At 45.0% G+C, this 20,023-nt stretch overlaps 1 protein-coding gene across 2 annotated transcripts in view; it reads right to left on the bottom strand.

Annotated features, from left to right (window-relative positions):
• Positions 1-20,023, bottom strand: part of SLC4A11 (solute carrier family 4 member 11) — a 253,703-nt gene that overhangs the window by 143,631 nt on the left and 90,049 nt on the right. For both annotated transcript variants that reach the window (XM_040335512.1, XM_040335511.1), the window contains exon 2: positions 15,655-15,705. In XM_040335512.1, coding sequence (XP_040191446.1) covers positions 15,655-15,705 — 51 coding nt within the window. The remainder of the gene's footprint in view (positions 1-15,654; positions 15,706-20,023) is intronic.

The raw sequence follows: 20,023 nt of genomic DNA on the forward strand, positions 1-20,023 counted from the left end.
AGGATGGCGGCGGCTACACCCGGAAATGAAGAAATGGGAAAAAAAAAAAAAAAAAAAAAAAACAGTAAGAAACATGCGATGGGGCTTTTATTTACTGCACACTGGTTTTAAATGGTATACTAATAGTATACTTCGTTCTGTGAAATGTAGCTTCGGAGGATCAGAGTTGACTTCCTCTTTAAGAGTTTCAATTTGTATGTAAATCAGGCAGGCCCTTGCACTACATGGTTTTGGTAAATCTGAAGATACGAAGGTGATCATTTCAGGAACACACAATGATCCCAACACAAAGCCAAGGAAACTCAATTGGTTTCAAAGAAAATTAAGCTTCTGGAATGGCCCAGCCAATCACCTGACTTGAATCCAATAGAAAATCTATGAAAAGAACTAAAGATCAGAGTTCATAGACGAGGCCCACGGAACCTTCAAGATTTGAAGACGGTTTGTGTGGAAGAATGGGCCAAAATCGCACCTGAGCAATGCATAGGACTAGTTTCTCCATACAGGAGGAGCCTTGAAGCTTTCATTACCAACAAAGGATTTTGTACCAAGTATTAAATACATTTCAGTTAGTGTGCTCAATATTTTCTCTGTCCTATTCCATTTTATTACACATAATTTAATTTCTGAATGTATTAGTTTTGGTTTCTTTGAATGTATGGATTGCATGGGTTGTTACCAACATGTGGTAAAAATTTCATGTCAATAGCACCTTTAGATATAGATTTACCTAGAAAAATGGTGATGTGTTCAATACTTAGTTTACCCACTAAAAGTCATCTTAAAGCAGGGGTAAGAAAAAATGACCCTGCCTGACCTGCCCTTTCTCATCATAGGCCCACTCACCTTTCTGATATCACTGATATTTAGGTGCTGGCCCTCCTTCCAGTGCCAGGGTAGGCCCGTTGGAAGCTCTAGACAACGTATGAAGTAAAGTAACCCTGTGTGTTTCCCTAACTAAGCAGAAACATGAGCTGTAGCATGTAAAAGCCCTGTATTTCTGCAAGATTTGGGGGCTGACCTGAGGGGTGACGGTGCAGGAACTGGGGCTGACCTGAGGGGTGACGGTGCAGGAACTGGGGCTGACCTGAGGGGTGACGGTGCAGGAACTGGGGCTGACCTGAGGGGGTGAAGGTGCGGGAACTGGGGCTGACCTGAGGGGGTGAAGGTGCGGGAACTGGGGCTATCCATTCACTAGTCACTGGGGATCAATAAGATCACTGGGTATGTGTCTTATCAGTTCACTAGAGACCAGTGATCTTTCTGGGAATGCAGCCTGTACGTGTGCTGGGGATAAGACCTTGCTAAGAATGAAGCCTAGCCATTCACTAGTGACCAGTGAAACCACTGATAATGCTGCCCATCAATTTATCAGTGACCAGTGATTGGTGGGAAGCAGCCTATCCATTCATCAGAGACCAGTAACATTACTCAGATGCAGCCTATTCATTCACTAAGAATCGGTGACACCACTTAGAATGCAGCCTATCCATTTACCAGAGACCAATAACACCACTGGGAATGCAGCCTATCCATTCACTATTTATTAGGGATCAATGGTATCACTGGGAATGTGAATGTGGTCCATCGTTTAATTCGAGACTAGTGGCTTTGCTGGGAATGCAGCATGTTTATTCACTGGGGATCAGTGACATCACTGCGATACAGCTTATCCATTACCTAGGGATCAGTGACATCACTGCGATACTGCCTATCCATTATCTAGGGATCAGTGACATCACTGAGGATATAGCCCATCCATTACCTAGGGATCAGTGATATCACGGAGATGAAGCATATCCATTAAATAAAATTTAGTGACTAAAAATACAGTTCCAGGACTTCCTTAGAATTGCTCTATAATCAAACTCTATATCCCATTGCATAAGCAGAAAATAACGTGCCCAAAGATGATTAATGTCATGTATTTAGCACAGATCCCATATATGGGGAACACCGTGCCATCGTCTAATTAGCCCGGCTGTTGGGTGATCAAAGGAGCCGCCATGTAATTAGTACAAATAACACAAGGCAATGCAGAGCAAGGGAGCCAAATACGGCCTGGAAATAAAGAAGGGTTGGATGGGAGAGCTTTGAAGGTGGCGGGGAAGAGGCGAGCGCGGCGTAGGAGGTATTCCCAGCTGTGTCTTCCCAGAATGAGAGTGCATGCAGATTACTAGTAGGACACGCCATCGCCTAGTCTTAATTAAATTCTATGTTCTCTTACTTCATGGTCCTAGGAACTGCTCACCAATGATTGGAGGGCAATAACCTGTTCACCAAGACATCCGAGGAGTGAAGAGACATAAGAGAACCAGTCATTTACTGTATTTAAAAGTCTTGAATTACAGCAGAGCAGAGCAACAGCATGCTATCAGCCAAAAATAAATAAAAAATCCTCTGTGGGCCCCTCCGATTTAGTTTCACCTTAGTCAGGGTGCCTCGTTTTATTTTGGGGAGGGGATGACAGGGTTGCTGTAACTGTCAAACTTTCTTGGAACAGTCCACTGGCAGCACGGTGCAAAGCATTGGAGCCCCATATAGCTCTGTGTTGCCTCTCCCTTGAATGCTGCTGTGCAAGTCTTACTACTACGGACCTAAAGTGGAGGTTCACCCAAAAAAAACAATTTTTAACATTAGATTGAGTCTAATTACGGGAAGCAGAATCGGGTGTTTTTTTTTAAACCAATGCAGTACTTACCGTTTTAGAGATAGATGTTCTCCCGCCGCTTCCGGGTATGGGCTGCGGGACTGGGCGTTCCTATTTGATTGACAGCCTTCCGACCGTCGCATACAGCGCGTCACGAGTTTCCGAAAGTAGCCGAACGTCGGTGCGCAGGCGCCGTATAGAGCCGCACCGATGTTCGGCAACTCGCGACGCGCTGTATGCGACCGTCGGAAGGCTGTCAATCAAATAGGAATGCCCAGTCCCGAAGACTATAGCCGGAAGCGGCTGAGAACATCTGTCTCTAAAACGGTAAGTACGGCATTGATTAAAAAAAAAAAAACACCCGATTCTGCTTCCCGTAATTAGACTCAATCTAATGTTAAAAAAAAAATTTCGGGTGAACCCCCGCTTTAAAGTTAAGCCAACTATTGGCTTGGTGTTGGAAGTAATTTACAGCCACTTGATCACTTCCACATACACTCACCGGACACTTATTATTAGGTACACCTTGCTAGTACCGGGTTGGACCCCCTTTGGCCTTCAGAACTGCCTTCATTCTTTATGGAATTGATTCAACAAGGTGTAGGAAACATTCCTTGAGAGATTTTGGTCCATATTGATATGATGGCATCACGCAGTTGCTGCAGATTTGTCGGCTGCACATCCATGATATGAATCTCTGTTCCACCACATCCCAAAGGTGCTCTATTGGATCTGGTGAGTGTGGAGGCCATTGGAGTACAGTGACCTCATTGTCCCGTGGTGAGGTGATTGGATCTTTGTGACATGGTGCATTATCCTGCTGAAAGGAGCCATCAGAAGATGGGGACACTGTGGTCATAAAGGGATGGACATGTCAACAACAATACTCAGGTAGGCCCGTGGTGTTTAAACGATGCTCAATTGGTACCAAGGGGCCCAAAGTGTGCCAATAACATATCCCTCCCCCACACCATTACACCACCACCACCAGACTGAACCCTTGATACAAGGCATCAAATAAGAGATTGATGAACCCCCTATGTTATAGCGCCATTAAACCATGAAAATGGACACACACTATATACTTGAGAACATAAGGTTTGAGAACATAAGGTGTGCCCATGTATGAAAAGGACGACTGATGCATACAGTTAAGGTACTACCATGCATGACAGTGTGCAAGCATTATACCTGTAGTATTTTTAAAATGTTGCCCAAGAAAAATTTTCATGCCGTAATTTGGGCGCGCATTCAGATTGCTCTTCTGAAAGCATTTAACATTCAATCCCAGCACTAGGGCGCTGCAACCGTGTGCATTGCATGCAAAGCGGCTCCCATTCACCTGAACAGGTCGAGTTGGACCTCTATCTCTGGAAATACAAGGCACCAAAGCCACCAATCACCTGATCTCTCTACTCCGCCTTCACATAAAACACGTTTTGTAACATTTATGACTCCATGTGATAAGGACGTATCAGTATGGCAAACGGCGAGATAATGCCACCAACAAAAAAACAATGGCGAATGTTGGAATTCCCGCCCGGCCTTTACCTCCCACTGTACAGAAAGCCGATCCAGGAACCTTTCCAGAGCAGTAAATAATGGCAGCTTATCGTTTGGCGGTAGAGAGAACGCCATTAGCCGGGGCATTGTTCCCCCGTCCGCTCAGCTCTCCTCTGGGAAAAAGACTTTATGGAATGGCCACATACACGGCACAGACTGCGGCAGCGCTGATAAAAGCGCGGTGCATCTGTCACTCGGCTGGTAGGGGAGAATATTTCATCTCCGTCTTGTTTCCATGGTCATCACCCAAGTTCTTTATTATACCGAGCCCATTTCGAAGGCAGAAAAGACCCCGAGCTGCTCTGCTTTATGTCAGCGAGTTATTAAGATTAAAGGCAAAAACACAAAGACCCCAATCCTGTGTGTATATCTGAGCGGCTGCAATCAATGGGGATAGCAGAACAAACATCACTGGTATAGGAAACTATAATGTATTTGTTACAATTTTATTTGTGAAGCTTCCAGCAGCTATAATGAAGCCTTTGAAGCTGAAGTTTATTCTGCTTATATTTTGCCTTCCCTGGCCGCTTCGTTCTTCCCTTAACATGCTAATGAAAATAAAAAAAGTCTGATTTCATTACATAACACTTACTGTAGTTTGGACGCAATTAGATCACGGCTGGTGGGAGGAGCCAACAGGGCGCTATACATACTTTCCTGAAAACATCACAGAACCCCGCCTAGGTACTCCTCAAGAGACCCCATGCAAGCAGTGGGCAGGCTCATGGGAGGGGTTATGCAAATATCTAAATGCTTTGATTGCTGCATGACAGTCTGCATTTGTGGGTGCACCTGGGGACGGGGCTTTTAAAAATGTTTTGGGGCGTTTAATTTCAATGAACCTTAAAGCCCAACTCCAGGTAACTAAAGGGTTAATAGCTTGTTTAGTCGAGGGGAGAAGAGAAGCAGTTTTACTTACCCGACCCTCCATTCCTCATGCTCTAGTGGTGGACTGTCCCTCTGCGTCATAACGTCCAATGCGGGGCTATTCCCCCTGCTTTGTCTTGATGACATCAGGACCCTAGACCACTGCAGCAAAAGGGAGAAGAGCCCGAGGAGGAGCGGAGAATCAGGCAAAGTAAATTTTTTTATTTTTTTTGCTCCCCTAGACCAGGGGGTCTCCAAACTTTCTAAACAAAAAGGGCCAGTTAACTGTGCGTCATGCTTTGGTGGGGCAGACTGTGGCCAGCGGGATCAGAAAATGCCCCATCGTTGGTTTTAGTGGGAGGAATAGTGCCCCATTAAGGGAATCAGTGGGGCCCCGTCACTGGAGTCCGTGGGAGGAATGGGGGCTGCCCCGTCACTGGGAGAAATGGGGCCCCCCCCGTCACTGGGAGGAATAGGGGGGCCCCCCATCACTGGGAGGAATAGGGGGGCCCCCCCATCACTGGGAGAAATGGGGCCCCCTCCGTCACAGGGGGGCCCCCCGTCACTGGGAGGAATGGGGGGCCCCCGTCACTGGGAGGAATGGGGGGCCCCCGTCACTGGGAGGAATGGGGGGCCCCCCGTCACTGGGAGGAATGGGGGGCCCCCCGTCACTGGGAGGAATGGGGGGGCCCCCCGTCACTGGGAGGAATGGGGGGGCCCCCCCATCACTGGGAGGAATGGGGGCCCCCCGTCACTAGTATCAGTAGACGGAATGCTGCCACAAGGGCCAGATAAAAAGGCAAGCAAAGGATCCAAATCCATCCCTAGGACCACAGTTTGGAGACCACTGCCCTAGACCAAAACAAGACTTTGATTTACCAGCTTCTTTCCCAGTAAGGGCAGCCAGAACCCCAAAGTGATCAGAGCGGAGCGCTTCCAGGTTCATACCAGGGGAGATCAGCGACTGCATAATCACCGATCTCCAGCTGCTTGGAGAGGTGGAGGTCCTGGGTCACCCACGAGGGACAAGCAAGTCTGGACACTTGGTGGGGAGAGTATGAGGGTGTTAATCGCCACATTCCCCAGCATGTAGAAACTATCAGGCGGTGTTACAGCTTTTGGCTGTTATAGCGGCTGGGAGTTTGTTAACATGCCAATAGTTACATCAGCAGTAGCATAAGAGTTACCACTAACCCACCAACTACACATACCTAGCTTACCTTCTTGGCCTCAAGAATAAGGTGGAGTTAGCACTGCACAAGAGCCAAGTTCTGACCTGGAGCTTACACAGGGCCCCCCTTGTGACAGTGCCGAGTTCCTGAGCAGTTCCTGCGCAGCCAAATCACCAGTCACTGGGAAAGGGGGGAGAGAGTCATATGACCCTCATTACTGAAAGTACTGGGTATCTAAATCCACTTCTGAAAACCAGAAGAAATTTACGAGCATGTGTTGCAGGTTGGACTGCCATTAAAGAGAACCTGTTGTACCAAAATAAACACATTACCGGTGACGGGTAAAGGAGAGTATGAACATTTGAAGACATTGGCTCTCCTACCAAGGGATTGAAGAGGCCCAGGATGAATCTAGGGATAATTGAATTGAAGCAGTCTGCTTTAGAGTGGATCCAAAAACGACATCACAGACGCAGAGCCTGCCAACCCTCCAGCATCTATTACGTCAACCATTTCTTCCTCGGCCTCTCTACACAGTGCTGAGTAATACAAACCGAGTTCATTATCAGCGATTGCTCCTTCCTCCCCTGCACCAGCTGGGAAAGTACACTGTACAGCCGTGTGGCCCTGCAGGGCAGAGCGCTGGGACTCCATACTTCAAATGCTGTTAAAAATAAAAGCTTGCGCTGGAAACAAAATATATATAATTACACCACAGTTCAGCTTTTAGTTAAACCTACTAAAATACCAGTCAGTCTCCGAAAACTGGCAAGGTCAATAATAAAATGGCTGCTGGTCTAGTTTTCACACAAGCTGAACAAATTACTATAATCTGTAAGCGCAAAAGAATGAATAAATCATTTCTTAAAGGCTCATGCATATGTAGAAACAGGAGCCACAGGTGTTGCAAATATGCGTCTGCATCCAGCGGAGAAAATCCTTGTGTGCCCTCCAATCTGTGGTTACCAGTGTATGGTTACAGTGCCATTACATTGGAGCCGACAATCCCCCTTTGTGATAACATAGTGAAGGTGACAGGTTCTCTTTAAAAAGTGGACATCAGAGGGCTTTTGGACATCTGTTGTTGAAGCTGAACGAGCACAGACTGTGCTTGATCAGCTTCTCACACGATCACAGTGGGTGGAGACTGTCCGCTCTAGACCACAAATGGATCACAGCTGAGCGCTTCCAGGTTCATACTACCCAAGAAAGATCAGCAAACGGACCTTCACTGATCTCCAGCTGCTCTGCATTCTGACACCTGCCAGGGAGGTCATATGTCAACCAGAAGGGACAGATGAGCAAGGACACATAGTGGGGAGAGGATATAGAGGAGCATGTAGAAGTGATCAGGTATTGTTATAGCCACCTAAGTGCTGCAGCACAGGTGTCTGTACAAATAAATGACAGGATGTGGCTCTGAGCGTACACGTGTGCAGGTACGGGTGAGTCGCATCCAGGGGACCCAGTCAGCATCCAACGTGTCCCTCAGATCAGTGTTTACCAGTGTACAGTCAGTGCTATGTGGGAACTGACAAGCTCCTGTTGCGATAACATAGCAAAGGTGGCAAATTCTCTTTGAGGAGACATCAGAGATCTATTAGGCATATGTAACATCTGCATGTTGTTGAAGCTGAATGAGCACAAACTGATTGGTCAGCTTCTTCCCTGGTCAGAGTGTATGGAGAAAGTTAGCTCTGAACCCAGAAGGAAATCAGAGCCGAGTGCTTCCAGGTTCATACCACCCAAGAGAGAGATCAGCAAATGGATGATCTCCAGCTGCTCTGCATAGCGACACCTGTAAGGGAGGTCACGGGTCAACCAGTATGGACAGATGAGCAAGAACATGTGGTGGGGAGAAGACAAAAGGGAAGCATTTAGAAGTAATTAGGCAGTATTGCATATTAGTGTCTGAACAATTTAATGACAGGGTGTGGATCCAAGCGTATAAATGCATGCAGGTACAGACGTATGTCCTCCACACAGATGGTCTATATCCAGGAGAGAACATCAGTACCTGTACTAAGTGTTCCCTCAGATCAGTGTTTACCTGTGTACATTTAGTGCTATCACATGGGAGCCGACAAGCCCCCTTTGCGACAGCATAGTGCATGTGATAAGAGACATCAGAGGTCTATTAGTCCTCTCTAACAATTTAGCATCTTAACTCTGTTGAAGTTGATCAGGCACAGACTGTTTGCACCCAGGGAAGAAAATCCATACCTATACCCTAAGCTCTCTGTTTACTAGTGTATAGTCAGTGTATGGTCACCGATTTGTACAGGCAGCTATACGCAAAACACTTTCAACTCCCAAACACAGATATTATGCCCATTCCAAACAATGTTCAGGAATAAATACAGGGCATAGACAATTAAGAGTCTGATAGACCTCTCTACAGGAAAGGAGTACACAGACTAACCAGTTTAGAAACAAGCCGAGTGGTAAGCAGTCTCTTTAAACACTTCCCCGATTAGAGCAGGTGTGCGCCACAAATCTGTGCTGCAGTACCGAGTAAGGACCAGTAGATGGAGAAGACTTGGGTCTAAACATTACGAGCAGCGACAGGGTTGCTTACGTATATTAAAATATGTTTCAACTGTATCCTGTAGGCAAAACCGTTTTGGATAAAGCATTGAAGGGTTAAATCTGCCTGTTCCTATTGGTCCCTGGCGAGATTTTCCCTCACTTGTCGTCGCAACGTGTCACCTGGACAAGAACACTTTGTTATAGTTCATATTTTGCTAAAATTAAGACAGTGCAAGCTGGATCCAGAGTGGATACTATATATATATATATATATATATATATACACAGTTCTTTACACTTTACTTTTTTGTTTCTTTCCTTTTCCACAGTAACGTGACCAACACCAAGGCACCCAGAACTGACCTGGTCACTCACCAGGAGTGTGTTCATATGGGGTTCACATCTATTTGTCCTTGGTCAGTGGCTCAGAAAATATGGAAGCCAGGGATAGCCAGTCAGCATTTATGGAAGGAGGTAACCTATGGCATGTTCTTGTCCTCCTTCATGATAAGTGACCTATGGCACGTTCCTATTCTCCTTCACGATGGCTCACCTATGGCACGTTCCTGCTCTTCATCATGGGTCACCTATGGCACATTCCTATTCTCCTTCACGATAGGTCACCTATGACACGTTCCTATTCTCCTTCACGATAGGTCACCTATGACACGTTCCTATTCTCCTTCATGATAGGAGGTCATTTACGGCATTTTTCCCCATTTTCCTTCATGATAGGTCATCTAGGGCATGTTCCTGTCCTCCTTCATAAGTCACCTGTGGCACATTTCGGTCCTCCATGGTGGGTCAACTATGGCATGTTCCTGTCCTCCTTCACGATAGGTCACCTATTGCATGTTCCTGTTCTCCTTCATGATAGGTCACCTATTGCATGTTCCTGTTCTCCTTCATGATAGATCACCTATTGCATGTTCCTGTTCTCCTTCATGATAGATCACCTATTGCATGTTCCTGTTCTCCTTCATGATAGGTTTCCTTTAAGAACAGCAGAGTTGTTCTAGCAAATATAAACATAAACCCTTTTGTCAGAGGGATTTGCATGCATTAAACTAAAATTAGCCCTGGAAGTCATCATGAATGTGGTGATGTTACCCGTTCCACCTGTTTGCAGGCACACATGGACATATAAAATTATAATAGGGTGATGGAACGTGCCAGGACACTAGCCAAGTTTCATGGCAGCTACACCCACGTGAAATCCTTAGGTCTGTCCTCTCTTACACAACAAAATATTTAATTATGGGTACAACCTTTACTCCACTTTATAATCGGAGTGTCACAACACATAACTATGCTAATCACCTCTTCACGCTGCTGCATTTTAGGTTCCCAGGCCATGGAACACAAACAAATATTTACGAGGGAGGAATTCGGGACATTAAAGAGGCTGGGCATCTCCGGAAACAGGACATACTTCCTTAATGTAATCTTTATTTAGAAGCAACAATAAGGGTGGGGCTGGAGGACCAATGAGAATCCTCCTTTTATACATTTGCAAAATATTTATATGCAAATGTAATCAGCTTTAGGAATAAGTTTGGTTTTAAAACGTTTTTAATATAATGGGATTCGCAGTCACAAGTGGCCAGGTGTATGAAAAAAACAATATTTCCAGCATGGCAGAAATTGTAGGGGTGCCATCTTTGTTGATGTATAACACATCTTACCCATTTCTCTAGTGAGTGCAACAGCTTAAAATATTGCATTTGCTTTTAACTTGCCTCACTATGAGTTTGTCCTCTTTACATCTGCCATCTGTGACCGTTATGTGGAACCTTATTGTGATATTGTTGTGAAGCCATAGCAAAGGAAAAGGGAAAATTTATATTATATTTAAATAAATAAATGGGGGGGGGGGGATAGGATTTTTACAACAGCGGGCTGCTCTGTGTCCCATGATGTACTCCAAGAAAATAATTTTACAGGTAAGCCGTTATAAAAAATCCTATTTTTTCTTTATCGTACATCGCAGCACACAGAGCAGCCATAGTAATTACTTTGTGGGATGTCCCAAAGCAATGCCTCTGAAGAGAGGGAGACACATCAAAGCAAGCTGCCCTCAGATGTGAGGATCTATACTGCTGCCTGCAGTACACTGCCCAAAAGGCGGCATAGTCTTGTCATCTTACATCTAAATTGATAAAATTGAGTAAATGTATGTACAGACGACCAAGTCGCGGCCTTGCAAATCTGAGTCATAGAGGCTTGGTGATACACCATGAAGCACTCGCTGCTCTGGTGGAGTGCGCTCTAACTTGAAACGTCTGAAATATAACTTGACAAATCCACTTTGAAATAGTCGATTTCGACGCTGCCTGCCCTTTCCTGGGCCCTTCTGGCAGCACAAAGCATCAGTTTCTCGTATCCGCACTATCACTTTCAGATAGAGCCCAACAGCTCTCACCACATTGAGAGAATATAAAAAAAAATTCCTCCAGAGAACGAGGATCTGTAAAAAAAAAAAAAAAAAGGCAGGGACATCTTGGGTCAGATGAAAACTGGACACTTTAGGTACAAAGGTTGGGTGAGGAGGCAACACCTCGAGACCCTGTCGAAAAAACAGGTACATCCTGTATGGGAGGGGTTCTTCCTGTCTTTTTTGTGTGAGTGAGTGAATAACTTGTATAGCGCTACAAATGCGAACTAAATCGCCTCAAGGCGCTTTGCATCCAGTGACGTCCTAATCCTTCAGAAGAGGTGGGTCTTACGTTTTTTCCTGAAGCCTCAATGGTTTTCCTCCATGAGGATGTCCGTGGGTAGCGCGTTCCATCGCCAGTGTGCCAGTGTCCATTCACCTATAGGTGGCGTATAACCCACATAGTAATTACTATGGCTGCTCTGTGTCCCGTGATGTACGATAAAGAAAAAAAACACAACACAGAGAGTGTAGGGCGTTGAATTGAGCATCTCCAACCCCAACAGCTGCCTACATGCTAAAACAAGGTGTTCAGCATGCAGACAGTGTGAAGGGGCCCTTCGTTTGCACATTCATGTGGATCGCTACCGTGTCTCCTAAACAGTGTTTCCATAAAATAAGAGCCTGGTATGACTTAGTGGTACCTTTATGGTTTCTTTCATTGATATGTATTGGTATGACTTCGTGGTACCCTTATGGATTTCTTTCCTGGATATGTATTGGTATGACTTTGTGGTAACCTTACGTTTTCTCTGATTGATGTGTTGGTATGACTTTGTGGTACCTTTACAGTTTCTTTTATGGATATGTATTGGTATGACTTAGTGGTTCCCATTATGGATTTCTTTCCTGGATATGTTTTGCTATGACTTCGTGGTACCCTTACATTCCTTTCATGAAAGTATTTTGCTGGGAGTTCAGTTCCAAGCCCAGGGAGACGAAAACAGTTGGAACAAACATATAAAAAAGACAAACATGACAACTATTACAGGAATTCCGATGGCAACAACTTCATGCAGAGATTAAGACATAATAAGAAGAGGTAAAGCTTGAAAGGCTAGGGATGCCAAGCAGGGACATTGAAGCCTGAGGTCAACTCAAGATGACAAAGTATCCCACTAAACGATTCCAGGTCCGTACCATACAGGACACAAAAACAAGAAACAGAGCACTATTTGCATTGCTGCAAGGCTTTGGGGTGTATTTACTATAACTGGAGTGTGTAAAATCTGGTGCAGCTGTTCTAACTTCAGATTGTTCAATTAAGCTTTTACACAATTAAAAATAAAAATAAACCTGGAAGCCAATTGGTTTCTATGCAGAGCTGCACCAGATATTGCACTCTCCGTATATCAACCCCCATGTGTTCGATCGTGGCCATACCAACGGCGGATCCATTATGGGACATGTAGTACCAGCAGGCCCCAGAATGATTCCCTGAGAGGACTGCAGCCCCCAACATGCCGAGCAGGAGGGGGGGAAGAGAGAAGGGAAGAGAGAAGAAGAGAGACCATGAGGCTGTAGGGTGGAGGAAGCCAGTGATTCCATTATCATCCAAGGTAAGAACTTATCTCCCCTTCACCTGGCTGCAACCCCCTGTCCTCCCCGCCGCCTGGCTGCAACCCCCCTGTCCTCCCCGCCGCCTGGCTGCAACCCCCCTGTCCTCCCCGCCACCTGGCTGCAACCCCCCTGTCCTCCCCGCCACCTGGCTGCAACCCCCCCGCCCTCCTTCACCTTGCTGCAACCCCCCCGCCCTCCCCTTCCTCCTGGCTGCAACCCCCCTGTCCTCCCTTCCACCTGGCTGCAACCACCCTGTCCTCACTTCCACCTGGCTGCAACCACCTTTTCCTTCCCTCCACCTGGCTGCAACCCCCCTGTGCCCCCTCCACCTGGCTGCTCCCACACAGTAATAATTGAAATTATGTGCTTCAATCATCCCGACACCATATTAACCACGGTGCCGTGATGATTGAAGCGCCAACACCAGCCATTGCCCCTACAAATTGCCTGCAGAAATTTTGGCATAGCCCCTCCCGAGATTAGACAGTTTTATTGCGGCCACTGACACCAATGCTGGGGGTTATCATTGTGGCCACTAAAACCAATGCAGAGGGGTCATTATTATTGCCACCAATGAGGGGGTTATCTTACTCCCACTTCCTCTTCGGTATGCAGCAGAACCACATTTAAGTGAATTGCAACCCCCTTTTTTATTTGAATGGACTGCCTTATCTGAAACAAAGTACGGCAACACGCTTAAAGTCAGCTATCATATTCAAGTTGTCCGTGTATACATACAGTGGTGGTCAACTTGAAAATGATAGCTGACTAATGCCGCGTACACACGGTTGGAATTTCCGACAACAAATGTTTGATGTGAGCTTTTGGTTGGAAATTTCGCCGTGTGTATGCTCCATCGGAATTTCCGACCACAAAAATTTGAGAGCTGGTTCTCAAATTTTCCTACAAAAAAAGTTTTTCTGTATGCAATTCCGACGCATGTTTGGAATCATTGAACTTCATTTCTCGACTCGTCGTAGTGTTGTACGTCACCACGTTCTTGACGTTCGGAATTTCCGACAATATTTGTGTGACCGTGTGTATGCAAGACAAGTTTGTGCCAAAATTCCGTCGGAAAGAAATCAGTTTTGTTGTCGGAATTTTCGATCGTGTGTACGCAGCATAAGTGTGTTGTGGTGCTTTGTGTCAGGAGGGGCAGATGTGATTGAATTCTGTTTGACTTTATTAAACCCATTTTTAAATATTTTCTCGTCTTGAAATTAAACTGAATCGTGTAATAATCCGGGGAGAGGGGAGCATGGTTTGCCCCGGGCACTGGGTGACCTTGTTCCGGAACCTAATGGTAAGTTACTAATTGGAAAAATATCAGCCTACAGGCAATACCAACGACTAGCCCTTTGCCTTTTTTTGGGCCAAGATTCCACAGTTCAGGTCCTCATTATCTTTGTGACTTCAGCATGCATGAAGGGCATTCCATAATTTTGTTGCCTGCAATCATTTTTGGGGACACCAGGGACTGTTCACCCACAGGACTCGCTATGTGGCACATGAAAGCGCGGCAGTGGCGTGCTTGATCCGAGCTGATCCAAGGACATCTGTGTGAAGAGACAAACCCAGCGTCCCCGCAGCCAGGAAAGCCGCACAAATTGAATTTCTCCCTTTTTAATGCGCTTCATAGGCTACGCTTTTTGTGGCTTTGATCTGCGCTCATCTGGTGGGTCTGGTGAAAATCACGGCGTTTATTCAGAATTACTCAGATGGTAAAACATTTTAAACTAACTAAGGAAAACCTCAAAAGAACTTTGTTTCTGTGTAGTCACCACAAAGTCTAGCCAGGAGTTTAACAAACTTTTATACAGGACCAAAAAAAAAAAAACTTCCTAGGATGCTGAAGGACAATACAACCGTCAAAAGTGATAGCTACGTTTTTAGGCCTCATGCACAAGGGTATACGAGGACGAGCACAACGTATAATCTGGAAACCCCATACAGGCACCATAGACATAATGGCTGTATGCAGATAGATGCTGGTCCCCGTAAAAATCATGCAAGCGCATTCCCTGAACACGCATTTAAGAAATACATCCATGCACGATTACCAGCGTATACTCATGCACAGCCATGCGGACCACTTTCATTAATTTTACACACAATGCTCCGGCTCTCTGCCCCCCTCTCCCTGGATCACACTGCTGCCTTATACACACACATAATGCTCTGACTCTCTGCCGGCCCCTGGATCACACTGCTGCCTTATACACACACAATGCTCCGCCTCTCTGCCCCCCCCCCCCACACACACACACACACAAATGCTCTGGCCCTGTGCTGATCACATGCACCCTTTAAAAAAAAAAAAAAAAAAAAAACTCTCTAGCAATACACACCCAACTGAGCATGTGCAGAGTGCCCACCAAGGCTCTGTACTATCAGGGAGAAGGATTGGGGACTGTGGAAGGATAGGAGGATCAGAGAAAACAGGATCAAACAGCTTTGTTTATACAATGTAGAGGATTAACCCTTTAGGTTACACAGCAAGTATCACAAACAAGCATGCTTTACTGCTTATACAAGACAGATTTTACTGTTGTGGGTTTAGCAACACTTGAACTTCCCAGTTAATGGCTCTGGGGGGGGTTCAGTTCAGGAGAAGTCTGATCTTTGGAGCTGTGCTGTGCTCTTATGTCTAGTGTGGTCAGTTTTTATTGGAAAGCAGAGGTGGGATTTCACACAAAGGAAGGAATACAACGGAGCACAGGATACTTTTTCATAGCAGTACTGCAGGCACATATCAGGAAGATGAAATGTTGGGGTTTACATATTATTTAATTAGGGTAGAGAGCAGAATCTTTTTAAATGTATTTATTGATTAAATGTCACTTTAAAGTAAGGGCAATCAATCCCGGCTGCACACTTACCAGTCTCTTCAAAGAAGTATCCATTCCTGGACATCGCTGCCGGGGGACTCTCTGCAGGGGAGAAAACAGAAAACAATGGTCACTTTTCACAATATGGAAACTTTCTGCAGGAATGTCGATAGATAAAGAATCTCCCATCTAGCAAACAATGCTGAGCATGAACTATGACACATAGGTGTCCACAGGCATCCCACACATACTTGTTTGAAGCTGAAGTTGAATCTTGCCTTCTGTAGTCTCCCCCCCCCTCCCCATTCTCATCACCATGCTAATGAAAATTAAATAAGCCTCTCCATTTTCATTGAATACCATATATTAGAGGCGATTACTGGATCTATGTGCTTCTCTATGGCTTGTAATAGAAATAAAAGTGTAAAAAAAAAAAAAAAGTGTAAGTTAAAAAAAAAAAAAAAAACGCCCCTGTCCCCAGTAGTTCACGCTCAGAAGCGAACGTGCACGCAAGTCCCACCCACATATGTAAACGCCATTCAAACCACAAATGCGAGGTATCGCCGCGTGCATTAAAGCGAGAGCAACAATTCTAGCACTAGACCTCTGTAACTCTAAACTGGTAACCGGTAAAAAAAGAAAAAAAAATTAAAGCGTCGCCTACGGAGATTTTTAAGTACCGAAGTTTGGCACCATTCCATGAGTGTGTGCAATTTTAAAGCGTGACAAGTTAGGCGTCTATTTACTCGGCGTAACATCATCTTTCATATTATATAAAAAAAATTGGGCTAACTTTATCGTTTTGTTATTTTTTAATTCATGAAACTTTTTTTTTTTTAAAGGCGTTTGAAAAATTATTGCGCAAATACCGTGCTAGATAAAAAGTTGCAATGACCGCCACTTTATTCCCTAGGGTGTTTGCAAAAAAAAAAATATATACTGTATATAATGTTTGGGGGTTCTGAGTAATTTTCTAGCAAAAAAGTTATTTTTACATGGAGGAGAAGGGCCAGAATAGGCCCGGTATGGAAGTGGTTAAAGAAAAAAAAAATTAGACTGTTTTGCCGATTTTCAGACAGAACTGTAATATATTATATGCTGGCCATAAAAATGTTTTCCTTTATAAAAAAATAAATAAAAAAATTTGAATTTGTTGTAGTTTTGCAATTGTTAGTGGGGCCAAATCGATGTTTTTTTCGACCACAGTGATGGGAAAATTTGAAGGAGCAGAATCGAAAGCTTCTTGGTCAAAGGAATTTTTAGACGGTGTATGTGGCTTTCGTTCAGAAATTACATTCATTTTAAAACTGGATGTTAAAAACGCAAGTGACATTTTCAAATGACATGCTTTCATTCAGCGAATGTACAAAAGATTTTTTGTGCGAATATTCTCGTCCAAAAATCAATACGTGTATGGCATTGGCCACCAGCATAAAGGCTCGGTTCACACCTATGCAGTTTGTTTTTGATCCGTTCCTACAGTGCTTTTTGCTGTGCGTTTTGCATTTTCACACACCCAATTTACGTTTTGCCTTTAGCAAGGTAAAAAAAAAAAAAAAAACTTCTGACTTTAGAACCACTCACTTCCTGCCCAGGACTACATGTCCCATGAGGCATTGCTCCTCACACAGTCACATGTTCTCAGGCACTTACTGACATGTATGGATGGTGTACTGATCTGTATGTGTGCTGCATTGTATTTCCTGATATGTAAACAAATAATGCATTCTGTATGCAGGCCAACTAATCGGGTGGCCGATTAATCTATTATTAAAACAGTTGACAACTATTTTCATGATTGATTAGTTGCCGATCAATTAGTTGTTTCGGCCTTAGAACAGAATCTAAATTTCAGCACCCTTGTTAGTATAAAAGTCCATTTAAAAAAAATAAAAAAAAAAAAAAAATTATCCTGAACATAAAAAACATCACTCGTAAATAAATTTCTCATACATGCCTCTCGCTAGAGGTTGGAGCCAAAACAAAAAAGGACACAATGCATAACTTGAATGAAGAGCACTAGAGTCCCCTCACCACAACCAGCCCAACCACCAAGTCAAACGCGCACATTGGCTTCCAGAGAAACAAGAAGCCCTTCATGGTGGCAAACCACCGATATATCCCTCTAAACATTTCAAGCTGGAGAAGGCCAATACCTTCAATACACCTTGTTTAATCCAAAAGTAAAGCCCTGAACATCTCATTGGTCACACTATCAGTTCAGACAGAAAACAGATCTACTTAAATGTAGAGTAGCCATCCTCACCCAGGTTTCCATGGAACCCTACGGTTCCTCCAAAGCAGCCTTCCTCAACCTCTTCAAACACAGAGGAACCCTTGAAATAACTTTCTGGTCTCAGGGAACCCTTGCTAAAAAAAAAATACTACATCTACAACTCACGATATATTAGGGAGATAGTCAGTGGGAAGATTACTTCTTACACTTGTGGTCACTGGGAAGGATTACCCCTTAGAGATCGCTCATTACTCAAGGAACCCCCTTCCATGGAACCCTGGTTGAGAAACCATGCTCCAGAAGTCGCTGGGGGAGGTTCCTTAGAGTGTATGTTCACCTTTAGAGCCGGTTCACACTGGGGCGACTTGGGATCCGACTTCAAGTCACCCCAAGTCACGCGGTCAAGAAAATGAATGGAAGTGAATGGGAGCCGTCTTATTGTACACTACCGAAGTACACTACCGAAGTCGCTCCGATTTCAGAAAAGGTTCCTGTACTACTTCTAGACTTCTAGGCCACTTGTAGGCAACTTGTACCCATTGATTTCAATGAAAGTCGCCTCGGATCACTGTCTTAACTGAAGCAACAATACAGGAAGATAACATACATTTCTCAGGCAAACCCCTCCCTCCCACAGAGCCGATTGTTGTTTGATTGGCCACTGGAAAGCCTCCTGTCCTGGAGGCGACTTGAAGTTGCCTTGTACTGTCATGGAGGCAACTTGAAGTTGCCTTGTAAGTTGCCTAATGAATCATACTCAAGTTGTGTCCAAGTTGCCTCCCAAAGTCGTGCTAGAAGTCGTGTTGCCCCAGTGTGAATGGGCTCTCACAGAAAATCTGTAAGATGACCCTACGCTGTGGTCCCCATCCCACCGGGCCCCGCTCTACCATATTTCTGTGATCCCCTGCTGTCAAACACTGAAAAGCCGATTCACCTGACCAGGGATTAAAAATCCCGGTGGCTCTCTCTCCTCTCAGTTCTGACATTTTGGGCTACACGGCCTCTGATTGGTAAGCGCCATCCATGTGATGGTGCTGCCCAATTAGAATGCATGCAATTCATACTGGCTTAGCAATACGAACGTGCAATCAACTGCAGGGGGGTTTCAAATCCCTGGACCGGTGAAGCGGCTTTTCAGTGTAGTGGGTCCGGGTGGGATGGGGAGGTTGTCCAGTGTAATGTCACCTTACATATTTTCTGTAACTGTGAACTTACACTTTAAAGCGGTGGTTCACCCTCCATAACAACATTTTAGCATAAAATGAGGCATAGTAGCGCGAGCTACAGTATGCCCGTCTTTATTTTTTTAGCCCCGTACTCACTGTGCAATCGTAGAGACAAGATTCCGACTCCCCGCGGGGAATGGGCGTTCCTATGGAGAGGGAAGGTGATTGACGGCCGGCTCTGGCACGTCACGCTCCCCGAAGACAGCCGGAACAGGTCTCGGCTCTTCACGGCGCTATACGGCGCCTGCGCACAGACTATGCGCAGGCGCCGTGAAGCGCCAAGTCCTATTTTGGCTATTTCCGGAGAAGGGTGACTTGCCAGAGCCGGCCGTCAATCACCTTCCCTCTCCATAGGAACGCCCATTCCCTGCGGGGAGTCGGAATCTTGTCTCTACGATTGCACAGTGAGTACGGGGCTAAAAAAATAAAGACAGTTATACTGTAGCTCGCGCTACTATGCCTCATTTTATGCTAGAGGAAAAATGTATTTATTTATTTTTATTAATAGGGTGAACCCCCGCTTTAAGCTATGGCCGATTGTCCTCCTACCAAATGAGGTCTACATACATCCAGGGCCAACGGAGCCAGCTATATAACGCCCATAATATTTTTAGTGGTCAGTAAGGAGTAGTATTCTGACCACCACTGTAAGGGAAGTGTTTTCATCCCACTGACCAAAGTAAGCAGCATTTTTCCCCATTGACCCCCAATTAATTAAAAATAGGGCTTCCCCAGGACCTGAAAATGTCAAAAAAGTTTCCATGGAGGTAAAAAAAAAAAAAGAAGGTTGTGAAAACCTGACTTAGAGGAACTCTTAAAATAAACTTTCAGGTCTCAGGGAACCCCTGCTAAGTTATCAGGTGTTATTGGGAAAATACCCTACATTAATGGGCAGTGGGTAGAATCCCCCCCCCCATTACAGTGGTGGTCACAATGCTACCCCTTTACCTACAGCTAA

This window comes from Rana temporaria, chromosome 1 (genome assembly GCF_905171775.1).
Source record: "Rana temporaria chromosome 1, aRanTem1.1, whole genome shotgun sequence".
Lineage (NCBI taxonomy): Eukaryota > Metazoa > Chordata > Amphibia > Anura > Ranidae > Rana > Rana temporaria.